General features: G+C 34.6%; 1 protein-coding gene across 2 annotated transcripts in view; it reads right to left on the reverse strand.

Moving 5' to 3' along the window:
- Window positions 1–736: 736 nt before the first annotated feature.
- Window positions 737–22,000, reverse strand: part of PSMA8 (proteasome 20S subunit alpha 8) — a 38,181-nt gene continuing 16,917 nt past the window's right edge. Inside the window, exons 2-7 of one of the 2 annotated variants that reach the window (XM_003759989.4) lie at window positions 19,663–19,789; window positions 13,348–13,472; window positions 9,636–9,758; window positions 4,869–4,988; window positions 4,670–4,732; window positions 737–1,142 (exon numbers count right to left, since the gene is read on the reverse strand). In XM_003759989.4, coding sequence (XP_003760037.1) covers window positions 1,050–1,142; window positions 4,670–4,732; window positions 4,869–4,988; window positions 9,636–9,758; window positions 13,348–13,472; window positions 19,663–19,789 — 651 coding nt within the window. In that variant the 3' untranslated portion in view covers window positions 737–1,049. Of the gene's footprint in view, window positions 1,143–4,647; window positions 4,733–4,868; window positions 4,989–9,635; window positions 9,759–13,347; window positions 13,473–19,662; window positions 19,790–22,000 lie in introns of both variants that reach the window. The other variant, XM_023496184.2, reaches the window with a different exon arrangement.

The raw sequence follows: 22,000 nt of genomic DNA on the forward strand, positions 1-22,000 counted from the left end.
CTTGAAGTCCTGACTTTTTTTTGAGTTGGAAAATGATTTCATCCCATCTTTTTGTAGTCTCTGTCATTCCAGACTCTGCTCAAAGGCTTGGTTTCATGTGGTTTATGAGAGAAACTAGGAATACTGAAGCAGCTTCCTGGCTTCTCTCTTCCATTTTGGCTTTACCCCCAGAATTTAGGCTATATCTTTTTAATGTAAAAGTAGGAACCATATCCTATATTTCTCTTGTACTCCCATAAAGCCTATAACAGCATTAAGCAGAATGAGTAATAAGTGAACAGATGATGATCACATACAACATTAACCCTTGCTGTATACATATATTGCAGATGATAAATCTAACTGGCTATGAAGGATCTTGAGTGTCTCCAACAGATTAATATAGGATTGGGAAAATATTTAACACAATAAACATTCAACTCAGCAAAGATAATGTCAAAAAGTGGTTTTCTATGTCAATATGCACTGTAGGGATACTTAAGTACAGTTTGTGATCCATTACTATTCAATTTTGACATACCTGGATTAGGATATTTTGAGAATTCCTAAAGAACTCAAAAGAACATCCTTGTGGTCTGGAAAGGTCCTTACACCTCTTTTCAATTCTAATTGCTTAACCAATGTCTAGCAAAAACACTAAGCATTTAATAAATGCTTGTTGACAAGACAGCTCTAAAACTATAATCCTACAATTTTTTTTAACCCAGAAAAGAATATGCATTAGAAAAACACACAATTGATAGTAAATGCTTAACACTTTATTGAATTTTTAATTTCAAACATTTTTGTGTGTATAAATTCAAATTGCTATATCAGACATATGCTACAGAAAATCCCATATGGCAAAAGTTTCAGAATCTGAGATATAACCATGCTTTCAACTATTACTGGGACTAATTCTTTGAAAATAGCCACAAATTTTGTCCCAAAAGCTCAGGCAAAAAAATTGTGTACCCAACAATGCAAACACAGTAGATAATTTGCTTTCTATAAAACTGCGGTGAATTTCCGAATGGTATTAATTTTTCAACTGGTACAAGAACATAGCATTAAATTGTCTTCTTGGATTTTTTCTTCTCTGCTTCTTCCTTTTCCCTTTCTATATCCACAACTTGAGATTCAATTTCTTTGGCACTAAACATCTGAAATGAAATAAATAAAAATTCATTTTAAAATCTGTCACACACTGGCTTTAGATGTTCAAATAAATACATAAGTTAATGATGTATTCCTTGATGACAGCAATAATAAGAGAGCAAATAAAAGAGAAAATAATTTTCAGTAATGTCAATTATGCCTAAAGGTCTACAGAAATTCCACTGAATTCCATTATTCTAAAATAATTAATAGTAATCTAATAATAATCAATTTAGGAGCAGCTGGGTGATATAATGGGTAAAGCAGTAGTCTTGGGGTCCAAAGGATCTGAATTCAAATCCAGGCTCAAACATATGATCCTGGAGAAATCACTTAATCCCAAGTACCTCAAAAAATTAAAATAACAAAATATAAATTTTAAAGGCCCACTTTAACAAAATGGTAAACCAGATTACCTATAATGTTTCTTTCCCAAAATCCCTGGACTTGAAAATATCAAAGAAAAAAAATCAAGTCAAAAAATTTGCCTTTTTCTTACCCCTACTTTATAGTTATAGTGTACTATTACCACTTAGAACCCATTTTATGAGAGAATGAATTATGTAATTTCTTCTTTTTCTTCACTATTTGAGTGTCACTATATTTCATCTCTTTTTCTCAGCAAATAAATTAACAAAAGATAAAAACAGAGATAAACACAAAAATAAATGAGATGGAATATTTTGAAATGTTTTTTAAAAATCACTTTTCTTCCCTAGCTAACTAAAGAGAAAAGGGGAATTTCATTACCCATTGGTCACATATTACTACTATGCAAAAGACTTCCCAATCTACATAGTGGACTTTCCCATCTAGTTTCATTAAACTTACAGCTCCATAAACACAATCCTACTCTAAATATCTATTTCTTTCTTTCTTTTTTTAAATAATAGCTTTTTATTTTCAAAATACATACAAAAATAGTCTTCAACATTCACTCTTGCAAAATCTTGTGTTCCAAATTTTTCTCCCTACCTTCCACCCTCCTTGCCCTAGATAGCAAGTAATCCAATATATGTTAAACAGTGTAATTCTTCTATAAGTGTTTCCAGATTTATGATGCTACACAAGAAAAATTATATCAAAGAAGAGACAAAAATGAGAAAGAAAAAAGCAAGCAAAAAACAATAACAACAAAAGATGAAAATGCTATGTTGTGATACACATTCCATCCCCACAGTCCTGTCTCTGGGTACAAGTGGCTCTCTCCATCACAAAACCTCAGTGTTGAAAAGAGCCATATCCATCAGAGTTAATCATCACATAGTCTTGCTGCTGCTTAAACATCTATTTCTAAGGGACTAACACCCCCTCCAACTCACCTCAGTTTATAATTTCTGACATCATCCATGACCCTCCTTTCCATTTCCTGAATCACTGAGCTGCCCATTCAGGGAGACTAAGTTCAGTCCAATCTCAGACATTTACCAGCTATGGGATCTGGCCAAATCACTTTTCTCTGTCTGCCTCAGAGTCTTTACCAGTAAAACGAGCAGAAGGAAAAGGCAAAAACTCCAGTACTTTTGTCAAGAAAACTCCAAATTTGGTCACGAGGAGTCAGACACAACTCAAACAACTAAACAACAAAACTTTCTTTGACCATCTCTTTTAAGTATTTTTTTATTTTCTTAAAAAGACTTCACAAAGTCTCATTTGTTTTGGATATTTCTATTATTTTATGGGATTATTGAACATTAGGCTCCCTTAAAACCTTCCATTCCAGGATCTTCTTTGTTATCCTCATTAATTTCTATAGTAACATGAAAATTACTTTAAGAACCTATTACAATGGCTTTGAATAAAGCTTCAAAGAACCACATTACAAGATAAAAACTCAGATAAACATATACACTATAAAAAACTTTTCAATGATTGAAAGCAAATGATTTGTTAAATCTTTGCCATATGGTGTAATAGAAAAAGTCTGGACCTGGCGCACATATTGGCTCTGATCCTCACTACCTGCATGATCTGAGCAACTCTTTGGGTGTTGATTTCTTTAACTCTAAAGCCTACTTCAATTGCATAATAAGTGGTAGGAGGAGACTCAGAGTGGTATATGCAGTGGATACTTCTAAGAACAGTCTAAAATTAAGAGTATGACAGATATGAAGTTTAATAAGCCAGTTCTAATTAAAGGAAGAAATGTGTTTTTAGTTAAAGTTATAGCAATTGGGCAAGGTAATTATCATTAAGAGGAAGCTAGGTGGCATATGCTGGGTCTGGAGTCAGGAAGATGAGTCTGAGTTCAAATATGGGTCAGACACTTATTGTGTTTCCCTGAGCAAGTTACTTAACCATTTGCCCCAGTTTCCCCATTTGTGAAATGGGATGGAGAAGGAATGGCAAACCACTTCAGTACCTTTGCCAAAAAAGCCCCAAATGGGGTCACAAAGAGTTGAACCAAATTAGAATAATTGAACAATAAAATTATCATTCAATAAAATCAGCAAAGGAATACGTCATCCTAACATTTTAATAGGTAAAGGGGCTTTGAAAAACAAAATGTGAATAATGATGTAAATGTTAACTATGATTTATTTTATTATTTTCACAGGTTCAAGAATATCAAATTTTACATAAAATCTAAGCTTGTTCTGCTACTTAATACCTGGATCTGTTCTTCTAAATATTTTTGGCAAGACCCCCCATTACATGGCAAATCAAAATTTTGTCTTGCTAGTCTTGTCTCATATACTATGGAACCCATGTAAGTTCCTTAATAGGTCTTCCTGATTCCACCTCTTCTACTTTCCCCAAAGATAAAATGAAGTTTCAATTTAAAGAGTCATGATATTTTCATCTTCTGAAAAATTTACAATGACACAGAGCAAACTTGGACAGATAAAGGAAGTAGGAATTAATTACATCAATCAAAATTACAATACCTAGCATTTATATAATGCTTTGCAATGTCAATATATCCTTATAATAACCCTTGCATGTTAAGTTATCATTTCCATTTTGCAGATAAGGACACTGAGGCAGAAAGAAATTAAGTGGCTTATCCAGAGTGACACAGCTAATAAGTGTCTCTAGTCAGTTATGAATTCAGATCTTCTGACTCCACAACCAGCACTTTCTCTACCGAGTCATCTACTTGCTTAGACAAAGCCCTATCAAGTAGATATGGTAAAATCTTATGGTCAGCACCGTGTACAGTATTCCTTAGAATTGTATGTCAATGGTCTTACCTGGAACAAGTTGTAGGGTTTTCCCTACGAACTGACATCCAAAATATGTATTTTCAAATACATTTCCTTCCCAGTCTCTTTTCAGTCTTTTAATAGTACAAATAATGCTGAATATAGCTTTTTAAAACAAAACTAAAAGCATTATGATGGACTAATTAATAATGCTGAAAGCATTAGCCAGGAACAGAAAACAGGAGTCATGTCAAAAGGCATCTCCAAATTAAGGACATTTGTATATTTAATGAAGATGCACAGGAGTTAGAGAGGTCTATTTCTATCAGGACATCTATATCTTGGATACGTTTTAAAAATTTACTTTTTTAATTCATCACTTCTACCTTCAATGGTTGGTTTCTTCTTATGATGGCAAGTTCAATGTTCTTTCCACCAGATTGTACAACCTAGAATGTTAAAAGCACAACATTAGAAGGGATTCCACAAAGCATTTTATATTTTAATAAACTAATAAGGAGGAGGGAAAACTAACACTTCTGAAGGCCATTTTTTGTAAGCAAGCATGGTACTGGGTTAACTTACTTCTAACAGAGCTCTTATTGCCAATTTGATAGCTTCACTGTCAGTTGCTATAGTGCCTTCTGTGTAATTTTTTTCCAGAAATTCACGAACAGTCTTAGCACTGCGGCCTATTGCATTTGCCTGAAAAAGAAAAGATAATTACAAATATCCCTAACGACATAGGACTAATCTGCCAGAATAACCTTGGAATTTTAGACTTAAAAAATTAACAAATGTTTTATTTAATAATTCATATTCCAATTATCTTCTTTGATTAAACAGTCAAAAGATAAGAAATAATTCATAAAAGACTTACAAACTACTAATTAAGATCTGGGAAGTTTTCAGAGAAAGAAATAAAAGTTATCTAACTTCATAATAAGAAAACATAAATTTAAAAAACTGATATACTACCTCACACCAGTAAGATTGACCAAAATGACAAAAATGGCAAATGCTCAAAGAATATGGGAAAACAGGTACCATAATACACTGCTAGCGGAGCTGTGAATTTGTCCAACTATTTTGGAAAATAATTTGGAACCATGCCTCAATAGCTATTAAACTGTGCATACCTTTTGATGCAGTAATAAAAGTTACTAGATTTATACCTCAAAGAGAGCTAAGAAAGGGGAAAAAAGATTCAATTCAACAATAATATTTATAACATCTCTTTTTGTGATGGAAAAGAAACGGAAATTGAAGGGATGCCCATGAATGTCATGAAAGACTATTGTGCTGTAATAAATGGTGAAAGGAATGATTTTGGAGAAACCTGGGAAGACCTGCATGAACTAAAACAAAATGAAATAAGTAGAAGCAGGAGAAACAAAAGAAAGCAATTTTGTAAAGATAACTAATTTTGAAAAATTAGTTAATTGATAAATCCAATGGCCAACCAGAATTTCATAGGACTTTTTTTATTTTACTTATTTTTATTTATAATAATTTTTCATCTTTTAAAATATATTCAAAGATAATTTTCAACATTCACCCTTGCAAAAATCTTGTGTTCCATGTATTTCTCCCTCCCTCCCTTCCTCTCCTAGAAAAAGATAATCCAATATAAGTTCAACATGTTCAATTCTTGTAAACATATTTCCACATTTATCATGCTGCACAAGAAAAATCAGATCAAAAAGGAAAAAAAATGAGAAAAAAATACAAGCAATCAAACAACAACAACAAAAGGTGAAAAATACTATGTTGTGGTCCATATTCAGTCCCCACAATTCTCTCTCTCTCTCTGGGTGCAGATGGCTCTCTCAATCATCACAAATCTATTGGAATTGGCCTGAATCACCTCATTGTTTCAAAGAACCAGAGCAGCTAGGTGTCAGTGGATAAAGCACTAGCTCCGTAGTCAGGACGACCCGAATTCAAATCTGGTTTCTCAGATACTTAACATTTTCCTGTCTGTGTGATCCTGGGCAAGTCACTTAAACTAAGTGCCTCAGCAAAAAAAGAAAAGAAAAGAAAAGAAAAGAGCCAAGTCTATCACAGTTGATCATCACATAATTTTGTTGCTGTATACAATGATGTCCTGGTTCTGCTTACTTCACTCAGCATCAGTTCATGCAAGTCTCTCCAGACCTCTCTGCACTCATTCTGCTTGCTGATCATTTCTTACAGAACAATAATATTCCATAACATTCATATATAACTTATTCGGCCATTCTCCAACTGATGGGCATCCAGTCAGGTTCCAGTTTCTTGCCACTACAAAAAGGGCTGCCACAAACATTTTTGTACATGTTGGTTCTTTCCCTTTTTTATTTCACAGAACTTAAGTTAAAATAAGTCATACATCTACTGATAGAAAACAGACGGACTAAAGAATGCAGATATTGTCTTCTCTTTCTTTCTTTTTTTTGTTTTGTTTGACATGACTTATATGAGAATCTGTTTTACATGATAACACATATTTATAATGGGTTACTTTTTTCCTGCCTTTTCAATAGGTGGAGAAGGAAGAGGGAAGGAAAAGAATTCAAAACTTAAAAACTAAAATTTAATTAAAAAGATTCAGATAATTAATAATAAAATAAATGGAAATGAAAATAACTCTGAAGTTTCTTCCACTTCACAATTAACAAATTGGCAAAGACGACAAGTGGTGAGGTCAAGGATGGAACTGTCAATGGAGCTGTAAAATGGTTCAAACATTCTGGAGAGCAATGTGCAATATTTAAAAAGTGTTAAAATGTCTAAATCTTTTAATCCAGAGATGCCAGGCATATTTTATTGAGATGAAAAAACAAAACAAAACAAAAAAAAAATAAAAAAGCAACATGGTCTATTGAATAGGAACACTGGATTTGAATTTGGGAAGATATGGGATAAAATCTTATTTCAAATATTTTATGTTCCTGGGCAAATTACTCTGTCTCAGTTTCCTCATTTTTAAATGAGAGAATTGTTTGAACTTATTGACCTCCAGAAATTATTTAATCTAGTTCTAAATTTATGAGGCTCAATACAAATAAGATTTGTTTGATTATTTCTAATTATATCCCTATATATCCCATATAATACACAATCAAAAAGTAACTGTTGATTGATTTTAACAAGGGTTAAGGGGAAAGAAGAATTATTAAGTACTGACTACAAGTCAGGTGCTAGGCTAAGTACTTTACAAATGTTATCACATTTGATCCTTGTGACAACCTTGGGAGGTATGTGCTATTTATCGTCCCCATTTTACAATTTAGGAAAATGAAGCCACAATAAGTGACTTGCCCAGGGCGACAACTAATAAGTGTCTGAGGCTATAATGAAACTTGGGTCCTTCCTGCCTTTTGAGGCCTTTATGCCTTGCATCACCTAAGTTCCTTTATAGCCTTACTTCTGATGGTTGCCAAAAGTGGCAGAAAGAGAGATGTTTATCATATGGAGAATGGATAAACAGGCTGTGGAAGCCCTTTTCCTTGCCAGTTCATTCCTCTACATATGCCCTCATCTGTTCCCCTCCAGTTAATTTATCCCTCAAGCATTTCCTCATTCCCCCAATTTCTAAATTATTCACTGGCACCTAAATCCTTAAGAAAACCAAAACAATGAAATGTCTACTTGGTTCTATATCCCTAAGAGGTAGATCTCTCACCTTCCTTTCCCATGTAAAATCTCCAAGAAAAATGTCTATCTTTATTGATTCCACTTTATTTATTTCTCAATCCCTGATGAGATATGCTCATCACTCAACTGACTGAACTTTCCCCTAAGGTTGCCAATGCTTACTTGCTAAATCTAGCAGACTCTTGATTCTCATCTTTCCTGCTAGGGTTTATGCACAATTACTGGATTCCCCCCACACAACCCATAATACTCTCCTTATGTTTTCATGATTTTGCTTTATCATGGTTATTTTTCAACCTGACTGCCCTATCCTTTCTCATCAGCTTTGCTGGATCCACAAAAATCCTCCTCTAGTCAGGACTCTTTCCTCAGCCCCTTCCACCATCTTTTTCATTAATCTCAATAGCTCATACAAATTTAATTATCATTTCTAATGTAGGCAATTCTCTAATTTACATATTCAGCCCTCATCTCTCTTAGCTGCAGTCTTGCATCTCTAATAAAAAAATCTGCTGGACATTTCCCCATAGAAGTCACCACAGGTGACTTAAGTATCTCAAATCAACCATATTCCATGTTCAAAGTTGAGTTGTGTTTCCTTCTAAATCCTCCTTTCTGCCTGATTTCTCTATTTACTGAAGGTACCATACATATTATGACCCTGTAAGAAGAAAATGAGTTGGTATAAATAGAGAAAGAATACGATTAAGACATCTTTTTGGATTAGACTTATGATTCTCTCCATGCATTATGCAACTCCTAGTAAGTATTTGCCTCTAATAAAGCAGATCAACACCTGTGCTGCAACTTATAGTCCTACAACATTGCCCAGGAGTTGAGGGAAGGATAACCTAAGGAGCTAAGTAACTTGTACAGGGTTCACATAGCTTAAGCATATGATAGAGCCCACCTTGAATACAGATTGTCCTCACTGGAAGCCATTGTTAGCTGTCAGAGACAGGAAGGGTGAGGGGGTATATCCAGCAGGGTAAAGTGATTGGCATATAAGTTGTTATGACATTTTATGAAAATTAATCTGATTAAATTACAAACAGCTGCAAGTAGGTATAATTGATTTTAATAATACCAATACTTATAATAAATCATTAAAATATGCAAACATCAAGCATACAAAAAACAATTTTTTATTTGTAATAACATCTTAATACTTTATATGGAAATCTTAGGTTTATAAAGAGCTCTCATTAAAATAATCCTGTGGGGCAGACAGGAATATTATCATACCTCAATTTATAGCTGAAGGATAGAGGGTGAGTGACTTGATCACTAACACACAACTAGTATGTGTCAACAGGAAGAATTAAATTCCAGTCTCTTGATTTGAGTCCAGCATTCTCTCCTTTATAGGAGTGTGCCTCTTTACAAAGAATAAGTTCTATCTATATATTTAATACTTTCATGTTATCTTTTTCCATCCATAAGCATTTAAATTTCTCATCCTTTTTTTCCTTTTATCAAAAGAAAGGTGATCACTATGTTTATAACAAATCAAGAAACTTCTCTAGCCATTTACACATCGTGCTATTTACTAATAATAGCAAGCACCTTCTTCTGGAAGCAGCTGCAAGCATTCATGTCACAACTAATATTCTGACATGATTGAGAGCTTTGTTGTGCATCCCAGAGTGATAGTGTGCAAACACTTAAGAGGAATAATTTCTCTCTACTACTAAATAAGAGAGCAATGCATACCTTCCAAGCATGATAAGTACCAGATGGGTCAGTCTGATATAACCTTGGGATACCATCATCATCAAAACCCACAATTAAAGCAGAAATGCCAAAAGGTCTGCGTCCGTTGCTCTGTGTGTATTTCTGGAGGTGAAAAATTTTCATAATTGTCAGTTTTAGTAAGCTACTGTTAAAAGAAAGTAAATTTCTGACTATACAAAAGCTAAGAAGCCTCACTTTCAATAGCTAATCATACTCTCAATGGTAGCTAAGAGATGTGCTAGTGTTTAACAGCTAGTTTTGCATAAAAATAGTTATGACACACTTTTAGTTTGCATTATTATTTTCTCCATTACTTCCTTAAGTCTACAAATCAATGATAACAGCTAGCACTTATATAATGCCTATTATGTGCCAGCCACTGTGCTAAGCACTTTAAAATATATCTTATTGGATTCTCACAAAAATCCTGGAAGGTAGGTGCCATCACTATCTCCATTTTACAGATGAAACTAAGGCAACAGTAGTTACATGACTTGCTTAATATCACACAGCTACTGAATATATAAGGCTGGTTTTTAACTCAGGTCTTCCTGATTCTAGGCCCAGCTTTCTCTCTACTGTACCACTATGTTGCCTCTGTAACAATAAATAACAAATCAATAAGAAATTAAATCCTGATTTGTATCGTTTGCTTAATTCCAAGATATAAAATGCTCATGTTGAAAACTAAAGTACAAGCTGCATCTAGTAGTGAAGACTCCTAAGCCCAAATCCTCTATGTACCAAGGCTTCTTCTACATAGTTTGATATAAACTCTCATCGTTTACTTTCAAGTCCAGGCACATGGTCACTTCATTTTTTTTCTGTCATGCACATACCCTAAACTGCCACCTTCCTAACTACACCTTTGCTGATTCCCTTCTCCCCCTTTCATCATAATGTCTTTTCTCTTACTGGAATTCCTTCAACACTAAGAATCTATTAATAATTCACGACCACTTATTTTAGGGCTAGAAGGTGGACATCTTAGGAGACATCTAGTCCAATCCCCTCATTTTACCAATTGGTAAACTGAGGTCCCAAAGAGTTTCACTGATTTGTCTAAGATTATAAATTGTAAATTTTTCAAAGACAAGGATTAATTTTTATTTTTTCTATCATCCATTACATGTTATATGTACAAAGTAGGAGCTTATCTCCTTTCTAAAAACTTAGTATAACTTCATGGGACTTAGAAGATTCAAAAGCAGTAATGGACTATAACTTTACAACAACACTGTAAGGGTGAGAAGGAATGAAATTTAAGTAGATGCTGATTTTTAAAATGTGTACAAAACTGAACTATTTTTCTTGGTAAAAAACAATTTACAAAAAGAGAAGCAACTACTACTTCCTTCTACTTAATAAACCTCTCCATTTCTTTAAGACGCTGGTGGCTCTGTGGCTAAAAGACTAGGTCTGGAGTCAGGAAGACCCTAGTTCAAATCTAGCCTCAGATACTTTGTAGCTGTATAACCACTCCAGTATCTTTGCCAAGAAAACCCCCAAAAGAATGAAAGGTTGGTCATGACTGAACAACAAAATGTTTCTATCAGCTATCCACAGTTCTACTACCCTGAACAAACTTGATCTTGTCCAATTTCTGCAAAGACATGCTTTGTACTTGGATGGGAAAGAGTGGACACTAAGAAGTATTGGCTGCTGATAACTAAAGGGAACCTAATGGAGAGAAAGTCTACCTTGGAGTCAAGAAAGACTGGCTCCAAGTAGTAACTCTAATCCCCGCTTGCTGACCCGAAGATAGTGATTGAGTTGTGTCCTTAAAGAAGAGGGAATGGAATCCCAGTCTGGAGAATGGCTAATGCAAACACAGAAAGGCAGATGGAGCACTGTGCATGAGGAACAGAGCTTCAGAAGGACAATTTGGCTGGTCACCTAGGAGCTGGGCAGGGAATAATCTTCAGGGAGAATGGTAAGAACAGTTGTGGAAAGACTGTCAAGAACTTCACAAACTAATAAAGAAGTTTTTATTTTATATCAGAGGCAATCATAAACCATTAGAGTTTGTGGAATAAAAGTGACTGAGACAGATCTGCATTTGAGGACAATCATTTTGGAAGCAATAGATGAGGATTTGGAGTGGGCTAAGGCTTAAGGTAGGGACATCCATTCTAAGGCTGTAATGATAATCTAGGTAAGAGATGCCTCCCTATATAAAGTAGCAGAAAGTAGATAGCACACATGATAGATGTTGTACAGATAGCAGGTGGCTGTGTATATGGGGTGAAAGTAATGCCTTGTTTAAAAACATGGGAATCTAGAAAGATGGTGCTGCCTTTTTAAAAAAAAAAAGACAAATATGAAAGAAGGAAAGATTAGGTTTATGCAGGTTGAGGGGGAGATGGGTCTGGGGCCTATGGTTTGAAATATCCAATGGGCAATTGAGAAGAAGGGCTGAATTCCAGGCACAGGGGAAAGCTCGTGAAGAAAGCATAGACTTGGATGTGGAATGTCTAGTGTGCAGAACAGCAAACAGTCCTGGCATCCCAAGTGTGCTAGAATGCAGAAGACTCAAAAAAGAGCAGATGGGGCCAGCCCCAAGAATGGCAGCAGTGCAGCCAGCAGCAACCCTAAGTTATTGAGGTCAGGAGGTAGGTTAGGAGAGGTGGCGGGCCCATACAGGTCTGCAGACTGACAGTGGCTCAGATCCACTCCTCTGAGTCTGCAAGCAGCACCATCACTGACAGCAGGGCAAAAAGCCCAGATAGAGCTGCAGGGAATGTCAGGGCAGTAACTATGCCCAGACCTGTACCTCAGAAAGACTCCTTTGGAGGTTGTGTGAGGGTAGATTAGAGAAGGGAAAGGCAGAGAGGCTAATGCGGCAGGCCATGTGACAAAGGGTGAGGTCCTACCCAAGGTGTATAAATGGAAAGAATGGTTGCAAAGAATCTATTAGATCTGGCAAATGACTCTTAAAGGGGAATGAGAAAGGGCAGAATAAGTTGGCTTAACTTAAAAAAACCAGGGAAATTAGAGGTGAGGGAACAGAGTTCCAGTATGGACATGCTTAGATTCAGATGCTCATCAGGACTACCAGAAAGTACTTCTTTCTGGGAACTAGATGAATAGTGAAGAGCGCATTGGCCTTGAAGTCAGAAGGGCTTCAGTTCAAATCTGGCCTCAGACACTTCACACTTTCTAGTTGTGTGACCCTGGGCAAGTCACTTAACCCCAATTGGCTTGCAAATATAAAAATTTAAACAAAACAAAACTTCCAGAAAGTACAGAAAGGCAACTTGAAAATCCTGATGGAAGACTCTGTTTAATCTAACTAAGCAATTATTTATCAAATATGTCCTATACAGCACCATCCTAGGTGTTAAGAGGAGTAAATTCAAAGTTAAATTAGAAATAATTCTTGCCTTTGTGGAGTCTGGAATTAGTTAGAAAAAGGATGTAATAGGTTTTGAAATGCATTCAAATAGTCTCATACTTCCTAATTATATGAGCACTTTGTCTGCCTCAGTTTCTTCATTTGTAAAATGAAGATAACAGAACCTACTTTCCAGTGTTGTGAGGATAAAATGTATTAATATTTGTGAAGAACTCTGTAAACCTTAAACCGCTATATAAGTATTAGTTATTATGACTTGTTATTTAAGGAGGAAAGGTAATCTGGGACTATTCATTAGAGAATGCAATAGAAATCTATTAAAAGACAGGTCCTTACCTGCTTCAGTGTTGCTATGAAACGTGTTATATATTCTACTGTGACTGGATCTTCAACGGTCAGTTTATGGCTTTGGCACTCCACACGGGCTCGATTAATTACTATTCTAGCATCAGCAGTTAGGCCTGCAAAATATCCAATGTGTCATTAAAAGTAATATAATTTCTAAGAAAATCATTATCAACCTTGGTAAAAGTTTACTTATTTTTAAAGGCCGCTAGGAGGGTGGGGTTTATGTACCTCACAAGCCTCATTACTAAAAAATAGTCCAATCAATAAAACTTATGGACAATTACAATTAAACAAAATTAAAAAGCATTTGTATTAATAAAATCAATGAAGGTAGAGAAAAATTGGAGGTAGAAAAAAGCTGATAAAATACTGATTTTGAAAATATAAAATTGACAAAAATACAGAATACCAAGAGCCATTACCTAATAGAAATTTTTCAAAAAGGAAGAATTATAGAATCTAAATGATTATTCTAAAGGATACCACAAATCAATAGTAGCTAAAAAAATTTAAATACTCCTTTGAATTCACCCCTACAAATTGGCAAAGATTATAAAAACAGAGTCAAATATTAGAGGTTACAGAAAGACAAACATGTAAATACACTGCTGAAATTAACCATGTAATTAAAAATAATTAACCATATAGTTCAACCACCATATAGATAATAAGGATCAGAGCCAAGACAAACTAATATATTCTGACAATATACATTCCAATGCACCTGATTCTCATTGCCTGATATGTATCACATTTCTTCCCAGATTAAAAAAGGAATATTTCTCCAATTGAAAAATGGTCAAAGGATATGAACAGACAATTCTCAGATGAAGAAATTGAAACTATTTCTAGTCATATGAAAAGATGCTCCAAGTCATTATTAATCAGAGAAATGCAAATTAAGACAACTCTAAGATACCACTATACACCTGTCAGATTGGCTAAGATGACAGGAAAAAATAATGATGATTGTTGGAGGGGATGCGGGAAAACTGGGACATTGATGCATTGTTGGGAGTTGAACAAATCCAACCATTTTGAGAGTAGTTTGAACTATGCTCAAAAGTTATCAAACTGTGCATACCCTTTGATCCAGCAGTGTTACTACTGGGATTATATCCCAAAGAGATTATAAAGAAGGAAAGGGACCTGTATGTGCAACGAATGTTTGTGGCAGCCCTTTTGTAGTGGCTAGAAACTGGAAACTGAATGGATGTCCATCAGTTGAGAATGGCTGAATAAATTGTGGTATATGAAAATTATGGAATATTACTGTTCTGTAAGAAATGACCAACAGGATGATTTCAGAAAGGCCTGAGAGACTTACACTAACTGATGCTGAGTGAAATGAGCAGGACCAGGAGATCATTATATACTTCTTAACAATACTAGATGATGACCAGTTCTGATGGATCAGCCATCCTCAGCAATGAGATCAACCAAATCATTTCTAATGGAGCAGTAATGAACTGAACTAGCTATGCCCAGAAAAATAACTCTGGGAGATGACTAAAACCATTACATTAAATTCTAATCCCTATATTTATGCACACATGCATTTTTGATTTCCTTCACAAGCTAATTGTACAACAATTCAGAGCCTGATTCTTTTTGTACAGCAAAATAATGTTTTGGTCATGTATACTTATTGTGTATCTAAGTTATATTTTAATGTATTTAATATCTACTGGTCATCCTGCCATCTAGGGAGGGGTGGGGGTAAGAGGAAAATTGGAACAAGAGGTTTGGCAATTGTTAATGCTGTAAAGTTACCCATGTATATATCCTGTAAATAAAAGTCTATTAAATAAAAAAAAAAAAAAAGAAAAGAAAAAAAGAAATGGCCAACAGGATGATTTCAGAAAGGCCTAGAGAGACTTACACGAACTGATGCTGAGTGAAATGAGCAGGACCAGGAGATCATTATATACTTCAGCAACAATACTATATGATGACCAGTTCTGATGGACCAGGCCATCCTCAGCAACGAGATCAACCAAATCATTTCTAATGGAGCAGTAATGAACTGAACTAGCTATACCCTAGAAAAGAACTCTGGGAGATGACTAAAACCATTACATTGAATTCTAATCCCTATATTTATGCCCACCTGCATTTTTGATTTCCTTCAAGCTTAATTGTACAATATTTCAGAGTCTGATTCTTTTTGTACAGCAAAATAAGTTTTGGTCATGTATACTTATGTGTATCTAATTTATATTTTAATATATTTAACATCTACTGGTCATCCTGCCATCTAGGGAGGGAGTGGGGGGTAAGAGGTGAAAAATTGAACAAGAGGTTTGGCAATTGTTAATGCTGTAAAGTTACCCATGTATATATCCTGTAAATAAAAGGCTATTAAAAAAAAAAAAAAAAAAAAGGAATATTGGAAAGAAAAGCAAACAAACTACTTTTCTTTTAAGGTACTCCAAAAGTTTTTTTTTTTAATTCTTACATACAGAATTCTTACAACAATCCCAACAAATCACTAAAATATTAATGCCTAGTCCAGGATTCATATTTCTTTGTTATTTGATTTTCCATGATTTTTTTTCTATTCCTAATGCCCACAAAGTGCAACACTATTCTACTTTCTCAAAATCCTTAAAATTCATTCTTTCCTTTTAGTAATATTGTTCTTTTCCATTTCCTATTCCTATTTCCTTCCATACATTCTCAGAAAGTTCTGATCTTGAGAGACAATGTGTATTGCTGATCAACAGAGTGCGATCAACCATTGGAATGTTCTAAGGTGCTCCAGGAACTGCATCCACTAGAAAGCACTTGATGTACTTGTCAAGAGCATAAACATGATGGCCTAGGACAAGATCAGTTTGGAGAGCAAGCTCATTTGCAAATTACTATGGAGTATGATAAAAGATGATGAATAATACATAGTCATCAAACAATGGAAACCAGTGGGGGCTAGTGAGGAAAGAGGAATAAAGTTCCAGAAAGCTGAATTTGATCTAAGTCTGTGAATATGCCAGTATTTGCCATTTATGCTTTTCATTAATGACCATTCATATATAATAGCAGAACTAATTTTTTTGAAATGTGCTTCAATTCTTTAGATTTAAAAATCATAGAATCTTAAGTTAGAATCTCAGATTCACCTAGCCCAAAAACCCCTATCTCATGGACGAATACTATTTCATCTATCTGTGATGGGTAGATGGTGAAGTAGATAAAGCACTGGGCCTGGAGTCAAAAAGAGCCAAGTTTAAAACTAACCTCAGTAAATTACTAGCTATGTGATCTTGGGTAAATTGTGTAACTTCTGTCTGCCTCAATTTTCTCAAATGAAAAATGGGGATAATAATAGCACCTACTTCCCAAGATTGTGAAAATTCAGGGATATTATTTTTAAAAATTTGTAAACCTTTAATATTTGTGTAGATATTAGTGTAGCAAGAGACAGATAGTAAATGATATATAAATATTTTTATTTTCAGTGTTAGAAAACTCACTATCATATTCTACAACAGCCACTTCCATTTTTTAGACAGCATGAACATTTTAGTGACTCTTTGCTCTCTCCCTCCTGCTCCTTCACAATAGTCTTAGGTTTATTTCTGTCTTCCAAGTTCACACAGGATACATCTAATTACTCAACACAGATAAGCCTTCAAATATCTGAAAACAGTTACCATATCCTCCATAAAGTCTTCTCAATAATTCCACACCTCCTTTGACTGTCTCTCTTTTGACAACAGTTTCTGCTCCAGATGTGGCATAAAAGGGATAGAATTTGTTCAAGATATCATATACCAACTAATGAAGACGAATATCACATTTACTTGGGGAAGACAGAGGAGCAGCTTTAAGAACTTACTCAAACACTTATTTTCTGGACTATTATTCATTTCAATGTGTTTACCTTTTTTTTGGATAATTCTAAACACTAAATTCTCTTTAAAAAAAAATTTAAACGCTAATTTCTAATGTGACATTCACCACATGGATTTAAAATTGCTGCCTAATATTTTTGGTTTTTCTTCTGAATAATTAAACAAAAATATTAGGTGCTTATTTAGAGTTAATCATGACATTTTAATCAAAAGTTTAATGCTCCTGCCTTCAATGAAAAAACAGAATTATTCATAAAGAATTTATAAAGAACTTAATATAAAAATTTAAAAAACAGGTGAGTTGAAAAATGTAAAATATTAATATTTTCAATGCTGAAAACCATATAATTTGATAAAAAGTGAAAAATGTAGAATAGCATAAATACATCAGATGGTACCCAACTTAATTCAAATATGTCTATGGAATCATATTTATACTTTAAACTTGGATAAATCCTTTCATTTCTCTAGATCTCAGTTTCTTCACTTATATTATAAAAAGCGTTTTGAACAAGATCTCTTGAAATTTTCATCATTCTATGATTTATCATCTATATTTTTTTCCTGGTCACATAAATATCATTTATGGAATACTAATAGAACTGCTAAGAGTAACTGATTTGATTTAGTTACTGAGAAGGGAAAAAAAAATTATTTTAGCCTTTCTCACCATATTGAGACAACTTGATTAAAGACTGAAAAAAATTTTAAAAGTTCCATCTGTCTATTTTTGATTTGACAGATTGGATTTTATATGCATAAGGGAGAATATATACTATTTTTGAGCACTTTGTTTAATTAAAAAAGAAACATTTTCAGTACATTACATATTATTTTGAGTGAGGAAAACAAAAAAAAAAAAAATACCCAGAATTTGCTAAAACAAACCACTTAAAATTTTAATTTAAAAGCCTTCAAGAAGTCTTTATTAAGTACATAAGTACAAGGTGCCATATATAGGAGACATGGATAATATGGATAATAAAGATTAAAAAATAATGACAGAATCCTTCTCAAGGAATTCAGCAATAATGGGAAGATATGATATGCACCCAAAGTATTACACAGGGTAGAAAGTAATGTAAGCAAAGGAGAGATAGCACCTAAACTGAGTCATGAAAGCAGATAAAGATTCTCAAAGAATGAACATCTCCAGTAGAAGAGGCTTGGCCAAATAAATACACAAAGGCTGGACATGACACGTTACAATCTAGATAACAGTTATTCAGAATTTTAGAGTAAGTAAAGGAGAATAAGAGTGAAATAAAGTATTTTAAGTGGCAGTAGAAAAGAGGGGACCAGAGTGCTTTAGCTTTGGAGGGCCAGCTAGCTGGCATAGTAGATAAGCCTGGAGATCCTGAGCCTGGCCTCAGATACCTATGAGCCAGATGACCTAGGCAAGTCACTTAACCTATCGGCTTCAGTTTCTACATCTGTAAAATGGGGATAATAATAGCACCTACCTTGGTTGTTTGAGACTCCAATGAAACCGTAATTGTAAAGTGGTTGGGTAGTTGTCATAATACATCATACATAGAGTGAGGTGGCTCAGTAGATAGAGCTCTGGGCTTGGGTTCAGGTAGAGTTTCAAATCTAGACTGACATTTACTTACTGTGTGACCCTGGGGAACTCACTTAATCTGTTTATTTTAATCCAACTGGAGGAGGAAATGGCAAACCATATCTACATCTTTGTCAAGACAACCCCACAGACAGTATGGTCTATAGGCTCACAAAAAGAGTTAGACAAGTCTGAACAACAAAATTCTGAAGACAGACCTATAGGTTTCATCAGAAAAGAAGAAACCTTGCTGTACATGAAAATCAACCCAAATATCATGTGCATCATGCTTATATAACATAATTGTAAAGAGCTTTTCTATGTTATTTTACAAGGAGAGAGTGGAGAAGTATGATTGTCCCCATTTTATACATGGGGAAACTAAGGCTCAAGAAGTAACATTAAATTTACCTCTTTACTGCACAGTAATAAATGGCAGAAATAGTACTCAAACTCAGGTGTCCTGATTCTAGGGTATTCTTTCCTCCATAGTGCATTTATCCTTCATGTTATTCATTATATTATTCAGTTGTCATGAAGATAAAATAAAATTAGCAATTATCAATATTCAACCAGGACAATGGGAGGAATTTTTCATGCACAAAACTAAATGCAATTCTACAATAGTGACTTTGCTACTACAAATTCTATTAAGCAACTACTCTCTTATATATCTCTAATCTTGATTCACAAATACCTGAAAAGATCAATGGATTCAAATGAGGAGTTTGTATTATCTATATTAATTTGACCAAGCAGCCACTTTTCAGATAATAGAGCCATGTGAACATGATCATTAAATCCAGTTCCACAACAGTGGTTTTGCTATCGCAAATTCTTTGAGTGAGCTATATTCCTGTACTCTATTTAAGCTTAGCCCATAAATACCTGCAAAAGCCATGCAGACATGGTCATCGAGGGCACAAATCTTCCTTACAGTTCTTTCATCTTGAAGTTTAGCAACAGACTTTTTTTCTACTCCCAACACAACTATATCTGTGCCTCGAATGCCAACCTAAATCATAAAAAAGATAGAAAAAGTTTAGTAGCTCATATATATTCAATTAAGAAAAAAAACTTTTTTACATATATTTCTGAGTAAAGAATCAAGAAAGAAAGGTGCTCTGTATGTCGTTGGACATGATTTTTTTCAATTGTTTTTCATAATTATTTCTAGTTAGTTCTAAATTGACTTTTCCATCAAAAGATTTCTTTTGAATCTTTTAGGATTGAAAGAAAAAAGATTGTAATGGGAGACATAGAATCTATCCAAAAAAAAGCTCTAGACAGAACATCCTTGACACTGATAATCAGTAATTTTTACTAGATCTTGATTGAACTGTTGTTTTCTACCTGCCTTGGTTTCCATTCTTCCTAGTCTTGTGACCTTGATTTATTCCAGTTCTCCCATCAGAGGATCAACTTGCTGAGATGACTGGTGATCACTTGCATTCTGCCTTGGACATGAGGATTTGGCACCAGTAGCTTCGGATGAGATTGCCAATTGGTTATCTGATGTTCAGGCATACTCAATCTGATGTAATTGCTTTCTTAAACTATTTTTTTATATTTTTTTTTAAATAAGTTTTGTTCACTTTTTCTTTTGTCATATTCATTTCCAAATATATCCTTTTCTTCCAGGGGAACTTGGGTGGAAGTGTTTTGGCTTTTATAGCCTCCCTTTTCTGTTTTCCTTCTCTCAAACCCATCTTCTTAGAATGCCTTTTCCCCTGAGTGGCTCTCTGGGGATCCTTGGACACAAAATGTGCTCTTCCCTTATTATGCTTAGGAGTCACGGCCTACATGTTGTCTCTGGAATCCACTCAAATCTAGCCCAGACAATGCTAGCCTCTCCCATAATACTGTGTTCTTGGGATTTTTTTCCCCTTTCCTTTATAAGAATTTATTTGAGCCTGTCTAGAATCCATCTGTGGCAAAGCCAAGTGTGAGCTTTCTGTTTCCCTAACTTAGAGTAGTTTCTGATGGAGTTGGCTATCTGTAACCTGGGGACCAGAAAGGGGGGGAGTGGTGGCACGGAGGAGAGATAAAGGAGATCATGATAGCTATCTTCTAGCTATCTGGAGGCCTATCATGTGAGAAAGCAGGGAAGATTTGTTCTATTTGACCCTATAATATAAAACAAGGATAGAGTTATAGGAAGACACATTTTTGTGGGTAGAACCAAGAATGATCCTCAATATAGAATACATTACTTTGAAAAAGAGTCTGTTATCCATTCTTGAAAGTTCATAGGTGGAGAGAGACAATTTGTCAAGGATAATGCGAAAAAGATGCTGGTTTGATTTGGACTACAAGATCAACAACAAGGACATTCCTATTAATCTCTGGGGTTCTTGTGATGATAAGGACAATAACTCACACTTTTATATTAAGAAGTACACTCTGGCAGCACTTTTGTAGTGGCCAGAAACTGGAAACTGAGTGGATGCCCATCAATTGGAGAATGGCTGAATAAATTGTGGTATATGAATATTATGGAATATTATTGTTCTGTAAAGAAATGACCAACAGGATGACTTCAGAAAGGCCTGGAGAGACTTACACGAACTGATGCTGAGTGAAACCAGCAGGGCCAAGAGATCGTTAGATACTTCAACAACAATACTATATGATGACCAATTCTGATGGACCTGGCCATCCTCAGCAATGAGATGAACCAAATCAGTTCCAATCAAGCAGTAATGAACTGAACCAGCTATGCCAGCAAAAGAATTCTGGGAGATGACTAAAAATCATTACATTGAATTCCCAATCCCTATATTTTTGCCCACCTGCATTTTTGATTTCCTTCACAGGCTAATTGTACAATATTTCAGAGTCTGATTCTTTTTGTACAGCAAAATAACGGGTTGGTCATGTATACTTATTGTGCATCTAATTTATATTTTAATATATTTAACATCTACTGGTCATCCTGCCATCTGGGGGGGGGGGGAGGGGAAGGAGGGAAAAAATTGGAACAAGAGGTTTGGCAATTGTCAATGCTTGTAACATTACCCATACACATAACCTGTAAATAAAAGGCTATTAAAAAAAAAAGCCAAATCCTGGGTAAAAAGAAAAATAAAATAAAAAAGAAGTGCACTCATAAGTATGTGAATCACATTTCATTAGGGTCTGCATTCAAGGAACACATTGATACTCAGCCATAGAAGGAGATTATTTTTATTCACAAAATAACTCAACTTTTAAAAATTAAGTAAAA

This window comes from Sarcophilus harrisii, chromosome 1, assembly GCF_902635505.1.
Source record: "Sarcophilus harrisii chromosome 1, mSarHar1.11, whole genome shotgun sequence".
NCBI lineage: Eukaryota > Metazoa > Chordata > Mammalia > Dasyuromorphia > Dasyuridae > Sarcophilus > Sarcophilus harrisii.